The sequence below is a fragment of the Poecilia reticulata genome, linkage group LG12 (genome assembly GCF_000633615.1).
Source record: "Poecilia reticulata strain Guanapo linkage group LG12, Guppy_female_1.0+MT, whole genome shotgun sequence".
Taxonomy (NCBI): Eukaryota; Metazoa; Chordata; class Actinopteri; order Cyprinodontiformes; family Poeciliidae; genus Poecilia; species Poecilia reticulata.
Genome location: NC_024342.1, coordinates 19,761,143 through 19,770,352, shown reverse-complemented (window position 1 = coordinate 19,770,352; position 9,210 = coordinate 19,761,143). Strand labels below are relative to the sequence as shown.

Here is a 9,210-nt window from a genome sequence, read left to right as displayed (position 1 = left end):
TTTATGCTTGGAGATTTAAAAAAAAAAAAAAAAAAAAAAAAAAATCCCCAAAACTGTAACAGAAAAGAGATGAATGTCGCTGATGATCACGGACCCTGCAAGGAAAGAGCAAATACTCTGCTGGCTGCTGCCTGCCGGCTCAGAGCTGAAGCATGACTCACTGATCTGAGAAAACCTTCTCAACAAAAGGCTTGCTGAACACCGCAAATCACTTCCTGTTGGAGGGAGAGGAAAAAACTCCCACTAACGGCACACTAGAACCAATCAGTTTTTAAATTCCCTAGACTCATTTATTCCCTGCAACTCCTGCTTCTCAGAGGACAGTAAAAGAATTGGGGCAGGGGGAGAAATGTAATGATCATACTTGGCAAAAAAATAAAATTAAATCTGCATTAAATTGGATCTTGAAACGCAGGAAATTCATAGAGAAAAAAAATATGTAAAGATATTACCTCACAAACTAATCAGAAATTAGCAAATTTTAATAAAAATTCCAAAAATAAAACAATTTAAATGAAAAAATAAGTAACTAAAAAGAAAAATGCAGTAATAAGCTGGCATGATTGGAAATGTATTTAAATGTATTGCCCGTGTTTTTTGTTTTTTTTATCAGATCAGCAAAACAAAGCAGATACCATGCTCGGAGAGCAGCTTCGCAAACAAAAATCTAACAGTTAATCTGTATTAATTATTAACATATTTAAATTTAAACTGATTAAAGAGGAAAAAAAATTTTGCTTAAATTTTCCAAAAATAAAATAATTTTAACTTTTATGTGGTCAGAACATCCACAAAGAAAAACGCGAATTACAAAATAATTTGACTTTTAAAAAGATGGCAAAGATTCAGAAAAATGCCCAGCAACTGGTTCTGTCTGAATGAAATGTGATGAGCAAAAGAAGCAAATAAAATAAATAAAGCAGAGACTGAATACGCCAAAATGATAAAACAAAAAGCTCAAGAAAGCCAATAAGTAACGCAGCGGCACAGCATCATTGTCTCCCCCAGTCAGCAGAAAGCACACATCTGTATAAAATGTCCTCAGCAGCATTTAGCAAAGCTGAAATACTGACACTCATTCATAAGCAGCTTCCGCTCTCACTGTGCTGCAGATTTCGCACTGCAGTCCTTCCCAATATCTCCGTTTCCTGCCTGGCTTGAGAGAAGGGGAAAAAAAAAAAAAACACGTCTGCCTTTTCTCCTTAGAAACAAAGGCAAACATAAAGGCAGGGATGATGAGGCAGGTCCTTGTATGTCACAAGAAGAGGAAAGAGAAAGAAAAAGGAAGCCAAGGGCTAAAAAAAAAAAAAACACATGCGATATTTAGTCTTTTATGTGAATGAAATAACGGGCAGGCATACCAGTGTTTCTGTGAATGGAAGCAAGGCCTTTCTGCCTCTGCAAGGCAATCCCTTGGGATGGTATGGTCTTATCCAATGAGGAGCCAGCTGGATGACTCATTCAGGGGAGGCTTGCAGAATAGTGGAAGAAACCATTTCAGACAGCCGTTTGCGTTTTGTTTCTTCTCAGCAGCCTCTTAGAAATTTGGTAAACTATAACGAGGGTGAAATGTTTGCAAAGCATATTTCCTCTGTGGTCTCATAAAAGAACAAAGTACAAGAAATGTGTGCAAAATGTTAAACAGCAGAAACACTGCCACCCCTGTGTGTCGGACTGCCTTCATTAGCACCTTTTTTCCTTCACATTCATGTCAACAGTTACCACCTACACATTTAATTACTAATTTACTGTTTATATGTTAGAGATACATTCACTATACTGCAAATATATTTTGAGCTGAAAAATAACTGTAGACTGAATTTATTTAAACTGAAGTAAACACTGTACTTGGATATGAATTATACATCTGTTCTGTCTATTGTGAATGGGTGCTATGCAATTCATAAATGGAACATTGTATTCCAAATGTAAGGTATGCTTAGAAACTTGACAGCAAAAATGTAAAAATGTTCCCGTAAAAAAAAACAAAGTGGCACCAAAAAGTGCCAAAAACAATAAGCAAAAAAAAAAAAAAAAAAAGAAAAAAAGCAGTTAATATCCCTTCATTTTACACAGCAACTTCAGGAAAATCAATTTGGACTAATGCAAGGACATTTTCAGTGGTGTACGTGTTCTGTGTAGACCGGAATACACACATATTCTGACATGCATTAAACAAACTGCTCCTGCCAATCAGTAAGATCACCAGTCCTCAACTAGAAAAATGAGACAACATGCCCCAAATTCTTAAGAATAAATCTGAAAAATGCAACAACAAAAACAAAAAAAACTTAATAAATGCACTGACATAGTATTCAACCACTCATTCAGGAGGTTGCTGCATCAACAATGACAAACTAGACACAAATGGCATCCATGGAAAAGCCCCACAAAAAAAATAAAAATAAAAATAAAACACAAAGGTCAGTCTAACATTTACCAAAATGCATCCTAGACTAGATTACATTTAAGTACAACAAAATTAATAGTATATTTTAGGGCTTTTATAAAAACATCCTGATGGTATTAAACTGCTAACAAAATAATTATTTTCTCACATGTGTATCCTTTTACGTCATACATAAAACGGCATTTTATAAAAGGAATATAGTACTGACCGTCATACAAGGTGGTGGTTATATGATGCACCGGGACTTTTTTGCTGCTTTAGGGCCTCAAATTATTACTGATGAAACCATGAATTTTGGTCTTACCAGAATATCCAGAAGGAGAATGTCCTGTAAACAATTTACAACATGCGAGTTAAGCAGCAGGGCAACAAATCACAGCACAACAATTCCTATTCTGAATGGCTCAAAAAAAGCAAAGTAATAATTTTGTAGTGGCCTCGTTAAAGCTACTAGGCCAATAAACAAGCCATTATTGATTTTTAAATACCACAATTCTGACAACGAGGCGGCAAAATTCTTCTACATATATAAAGAAATTCAGAAAATAAATTACTTTTGACACAACCACATAGTTTTAGATTTTTTCCATACAAAGACATTGAAAATAATTTGATCCTTTTTGTATTTCCTCTGGTTATCTCTGTATGATATCAGAACTTTGATCTGCATTTGTTCTACTTGGCATGCTTAAAGTTCCAGACCAAACAAAAGATGAAAAAAGTGTTTCAGATGCCAACTTAACGCTTTAGCACAGCCTAATTCTCCTGTTTCCATGCAAGCTTACATTTGTCCTGTTTTTGTGTCAAAAAGAAGTGTTTCAAAACATTTGTCACTAGATGTCCCCTTTATCTACTCAGCAGATCTTCAAAGTGAAGACTTTTCCTCATAGAACAGATTCAGATTCTGTGAAAAGTGCTTTTAAGAAAGCTATCCATAGATTTGATGACACTTGTAATAGTAAAGCTCACTTAAGTTAAAGAAAGATATCTATTAAAAGTCTTCTGCCTTCAAATGAAGCATGGAGATTCAATCAATGCCTTTCCTACGTCCTGAATCCCAGTAGCAGTGCTTGGTGCAACACAGCAACATGAACCACAGTTAAGGACATTGTGTTTAAAGCACTGCCTTTGTCAACAATGCTATAGATAACAAGAAAGAAGGGAGAATTATGCATCTTTTTTTTAAAAACACATTTGTCTATTTAGATTCCAGAAGACAATATTATGCACAATTATTTGGTGCAATTAAGGTTTCTCAAGTTACTTCTGAATTGTTGAATTTTTTTTGTTAAGTGCCTTGAGATGACAGCGATTGTTGTGAGATGGAGCTATATAAATAAACTGAATGGAGTCATTCAGAGGTGGGGTAAGAAAAGGGAAAGAAAGCAGAGAATCCGACAAATATTTCACTTGATTGCTGTTGCCTAGTTACCAAAGCCATGCTTAAAACTGTTCCAGGCAAGCTAGAGGGAAAACTGTTAATATAAAAAACAACAACAACAAAAAAACTGAAGCATTTAATTGGTAAAATGGGATATTTTTAGTGAGCTCATAACAAAACAAGAACACATCAATAGTGTGACAACAGGATTCTGGTAAAAGGGTTAACTACTTTATTGTTAATGAAGATACAAGTCTGCACTACTAGAAAAATATACTGAACTGCTGCCAAAAAAACCCCAACTTTAGCACCACTTTCAGAGATTACACCACCTCTACCACAACATTGTTTAACACTTCAGGTCAAATATTTGGTACATTTATTTTGACATCATCTTTCCCATAAAGCAGCATGGGTTTTAAGGATTTTGAGATGCATTTAGTGACCCAATATTGTCTATCCACAAACACTTTGCTCAATCTATCTTTAGGTCTATATTAATGCTACCAGAACTTTTCTGAATAAAGTAAAAAGAACAGTCACAATAGTGCAAAACAACAACAACAAAAAAAACAGAAAATAAATCACATACATGACATGCTGTTGGGTGTTTTGTACTGAAAATTCTTTAAGTTGAGCGAGACCAACTATGAAGTGTCTGTGCATAAATGTAAGTCTTGTCACAATTTAGTGTGGACTGATTGGGTTGTTTTTGTCGCATGTAGTATATGTTAAATGCTGAAGTTCGAAAGTATTCATTGATAACTTGTATGTCTAGTCACGATACTCAAAGCACACGTACACAGCGTATCTCTTTCACCCAGCTAAACTCACTGCACTTATATATTCATGCATTATTGTCACAGAGTTTCAGCCAAGTGGTTTATTTGCCCAATGACAACATGTGTTGCTAGACTTGTGCTCACAACACTCATTCCTCCAGCGGTGTTTTATGTTTCTAGGACTTAACTATATCACTGTCTATTTTTCCCTCTGCTCTGACAAGTTTGCCTGTCCCTGCTAAAAGATAACATTACCACATCATGATGCTGCCATCTTCATCATCTTGTACCAGTAGATGGTGTGTTCTTTTCGTCAACTGCATTGCAGCCAGAGAAGTGGATCTGGCAGATCTGACCATATTCACGGCGCTTCTGATCGATTTCTCTGTAAAAACTACTCATAAAATCATGTCAATGTTGTAACTTCCAGTTTAATCGGCAGCTATCAAAATACATACATAAATAAACGAGGTCTTGTGTGGAGGTCTTTTTACGCCGTTTTGTTATTTTAAACGCGAAGTGAATCGATCTTTTTTTCAGCTTTTGTCTCGTAAGCCTGACAAATAAATGTCAGCCAACAAACACAGGTTTCCAACACGTTGTGTGCATTTATAATTTTTCATTTCTATAAAGGAGGAGGAGGGAAGCTGGCCGATAGCAGGGCACAAAAATAAAGACTTCCTAAAAAGATCAGAGTGTAAACTTTTTGGTAAATCCCGTTCTAATGTAAAATATGACATTACTGGATTAAGGAAATGTCTAGTATGCCATCACACAATATTTTTTTGAGAATTTGGAAACAGGTGCTTTTTATTTCCCAAAGTTATTGGAGAAGATGAGAATGGATATTTCAGCTGCCTGAAATGTGTTTGCCCTCTCTAAAATGGAAACAAATTAATTGACCTGCAAAGTCTTTTACTGTGTTCATTCCTCTTATGATCAACAAGAAATCCTATGATTTTCATAACATTTCCTCTTTTTTTGACAAAGTTAGGATGGGGGACCAAAATATTTTAAGCGCCTGATAAAATCTGTTCCCCCCCCCTTAAAATGGAAACAAATTAATTTACCTGGAAAGTCTTTTACCGTGTTCATTCCTCTTATGATCAACAAGAAATCCTGTGATTTTTATAACATTTGCTCTTTTTTTGACAAAGTTAGGATGGGGGAACAAAATATTTTAGCTCTTTAAGCCACCTGAAATAATATGTTTCCCCTACATAAAATGGACATGTATAGTGAATTATTTTCTTTACCTAAAATTTGAATCATTAAATGAAGCTGTTTATTTCAGTTTGCAGAAAAAACTCATTTACAAAAGAGTTTGTGGATTTTCCCATTTCCACTGCGGCTCCCATTTCCAGTGAGACTTAACAGTGGTTATTATAACATTAATATTCCTTTTTCGAGTGTTAATGAAATTTATCATGACTATAATTTGTGTTTTGATTAAAAAATATATACTTAGCCAAAACTTAATACATCAACATGTGAAAACTGTTAACAAAAATGTTTGTCTATACTAGCGGTTCTCAACGTGGGCGGTACCGCCCCCCAGGGGGCGTTCAGAGGACGGCAGGGGGGGCTGGCGGACATTTTTACAAAAGGGGGGCGCTGGGATGCCTTTGGGGGGCGTTTGGTCGAAGGTAAACTTTACACCTTAAATCCACAATAATACCAGTKTAGACTTTGAGCAACTTGGTAAAACTGTATTGTGAAACATTAAAACCTGCTTGGCTGCAACTGTATCGATGGCAGCTCTTCTTCTATTCAGTGTTTGTAGCTTCATGGCGCAGCTCCGCTCCGCATCAGTTCAGTGTTACAACGGCTGATGACTCTGCTGTGATTCACTTTGTCTGGTATTTATGTAGGCTACATGTTTTGGCAGTTCCGTGATCATGTCAAAGCAGCAATTTTATATTAAGTGTTTAATTTCCATTTGAAAGCTGCCCGCTTCCATGGAAGGACAACAGAAAATCGTTCTTATAAACATGTAATTACTAAAATCACGATGCCCTCACTTATTATCCCTCTGAAAAATGAACCCATTTAAATAAAGAAATCCCTCCATGGGTGATACCTCGATAGAGAGCGTTCATTTTATAGCGTTAACACGGTGCTGTAAGTGGTCCGACATGAAACGGGTTTGATGGAACAACGGTACCACAGCATTTTTAATTTCAATAATCAGAATATCGAAATTGTTTCCGTCGTTTTAAAAGGTTTATTCAGTCTGCCTTTTCACCATCGATATGTTTCCCGACCGCCCTGCACCTTAGGGAGTTAAAAAGAAAAAAAAGAAAAAAAACGCCGCGCACATTGCGCAAAACTCTGAAACAGGAGAAGCGGGCAAAACGGAGCGACGAACTAGATGTGAATTATGGCATAAAAAYAGAGAATCCGACGCTGAACAGTGAAAAATCAACACATGATGTGAAACACATGACGATTAGGCGGCGCAGCAGGTGATGAGTGAAAATTACTGATGATCAATAAACGATCAAATAAATCTAGCAACAGGAAAGAAACTAAAGTGAACATGGCAATAAACCAAGAGAGGATAATACTAATCAAATGAAACTAAATGGAAATGAATGAAGAACAAAATGCAAGAATAAACTAAGAAACTAAAGTAAATACAGAGGAATAAACTTGTATGGCAAGACCTTTTGAGCAATAAGAGAGGACTGTATGGCAAGAATAAAACACCATTTCCAGATAAAAGGTAAAATAATATTGTTGAAGTGCCATGGGCAGGGGCGCAACTACACATTCAGGTGGATGCGAAAACATAAATCGCCTTAATTTGTTTCCATTTTATAGAGGGCGGACACATTTCAGGAAGCTGAAATATCCATTCCCTCCTCTTTTCCTCCAATAACTGAGAAATAAAAAGCACCCGTCTCCAAATTCTCAAAAAATATTACGTGTGATAGCATACTAGACATTTCCTTAATCCAGTAATGTCATATTTTACATTAGAACGGGATTTACCAAAAGGTTTACACTCTGATCTTTTCAGGAAGTCATTATTTTTGTGCCCTGCTATTGGTCAGCTTCCCCCCTCCTCTTTTATAGAAATGAAAAATTATAAATGCACACAACGTGTTGGAAATCTGCGTTTGTTGACTGACTTTTATTTGTCAGGCTTACGAGACAAAAGCTGAAAAAAAGATCGATTCACTTCGCGTTTAAAATAACACAAAACAGCGTAAAAAGACCTCCACACAAGACCTCGTTTATTTATGTATGTATTTTTATTTTGATAGCTGCCGATTAAACTGAAAGTTACAACATTGACATGATTATGAGCAGTTTTTACCGAGAAATCGATCAGAAGCGCCGTGAATATGGTCAGATCCGCCGGATCCACTTCTCTGGCTGCAATGCGCGCTCCCGACACAGGGGGCAGAATTTCACAGGGGAACAGAATTTCTCACAAGACCGGATTTATACTGGATGAAATTACACACAGGTGGACTAAGCTTACCTAATGGATAACTAGCTACCCATTAGGTAGCCTAACTGTCGATGATGGCACCAAAATATGGGTAACAGTAGGTAGTATTTGCAAGGTACTACATCTACTTTAAACAGTCTCACTACAGGATAAAACCCATAATTCTCTCTTACACCAGCGCCGCAGAAAAGCCATTTTTTTCTCTGCTTGTGAAGCTAGAATGTCTGCGGTTTACTACAACACAGTGAAGATAAAGTATCAGCAGAGAAAAAAACTTAAGGCCAAGCACACCAAACAGTATTTGGCATTATAATGCAATCCCCCACATGTCATTATCTCCATAAAATTACACATTTGTAAAAAAAAAAAAAAAACACCCTCACCTGCGCCCGGTTGATTGATGGAAAGAAAAAAAAAAAAAGGTTTCTGGTCAGGTGACATGCACCGTCCAATTACAGCCTCGGTGCAATTTACATGCAAGAGACAAAAACCTCAAATTAAGTGTTGTTCTGTAACAACAGTTTGATTACAAACTTTTCCTGTTCATCTTCACTGGAAGTATGTCTAGAAGCCAGATTTATTACTCGAACGTTTACATGGACGACCAGTATGAATACAGGTGAGCAGCCAAACAGACTGAGGAATAGATATTATTCTATTAAGAAACACGTTTAACTGTTTAAAATGTAAAAAAAAAAAAATAAATGACTCACCTGTACCGCTTCTAAAACTTTGACCGGTGTGCCACATTAATGTGGCTGTTGTGTGTTTTGGGGGGTTTTAAACTTTAATTAACGTACACCTTATGTAGTTTTCATACAACGACGTTACTTTCTCTTGTGGCTCCTCAAGGCGTCACCGTGCACACCTGCATCTCATTAATCATTTAGTCGTACTAATTGGAGACCTATGGAAAAGACCTGTGAGTTTTTTTCAGCTCTTATCTATTCTGGACATATGGGCACAAGTTCCTCTGTAGTCTTTACAGTACAGTCCTAGAGATACCTACATGTTTCTGAGGTAGCAATAATGACTATTTCGTCTTGATACAGCTGGTTTGTAGTCTGGAAAATTCCGGAAGTCTGGAGTTTAAATACTTTCCAGGGGTTGTGTTGCCTGGAAAGAATGTGTAACTTTACCAAATAGACATGGAGGAGAATGTGCGCATATATATATA

At 36.5% G+C, this 9,210-nt stretch overlaps 2 protein-coding genes across 7 annotated transcripts in view; one reads left to right on the top strand and one right to left on the bottom strand.

The window, feature by feature from the left end:
- Window positions 1–8,893, bottom strand: part of shc3 (SHC (Src homology 2 domain containing) transforming protein 3) — a 24,250-nt gene extending 15,357 nt beyond the window's left edge. For 2 of the 5 annotated variants that reach the window (XM_008424462.2, XM_008424466.2), the window contains exons 1-2: window positions 8,747–8,893; window positions 2,619–2,738 (exon numbers count right to left, since the gene is read on the bottom strand). The gene's annotated coding sequence lies outside the window, so the exon portion shown is untranslated. Of the gene's footprint in view, window positions 1–1,361; window positions 1,472–2,618; window positions 2,739–8,416; window positions 8,493–8,746 lie in introns of those variants that run through there. The other 3 variants (XM_008424464.2, XM_017307861.1, XM_008424467.2) reach the window with 3 other exon arrangements.
- LOC103473861 (cyclin-dependent kinases regulatory subunit 2) overlaps window positions 8,499–9,210 on the top strand; it is a 4,524-nt gene continuing 3,812 nt past the window's right edge. For both annotated transcript variants that reach the window (XM_008424469.1, XM_008424468.2), the window contains exon 1: window positions 8,499–8,652. In XM_008424469.1, coding sequence (XP_008422691.1) covers window positions 8,594–8,652 — 59 coding nt within the window. In that variant the 5' untranslated portion in view covers window positions 8,499–8,593. The remainder of the gene's footprint in view (window positions 8,653–9,210) is intronic.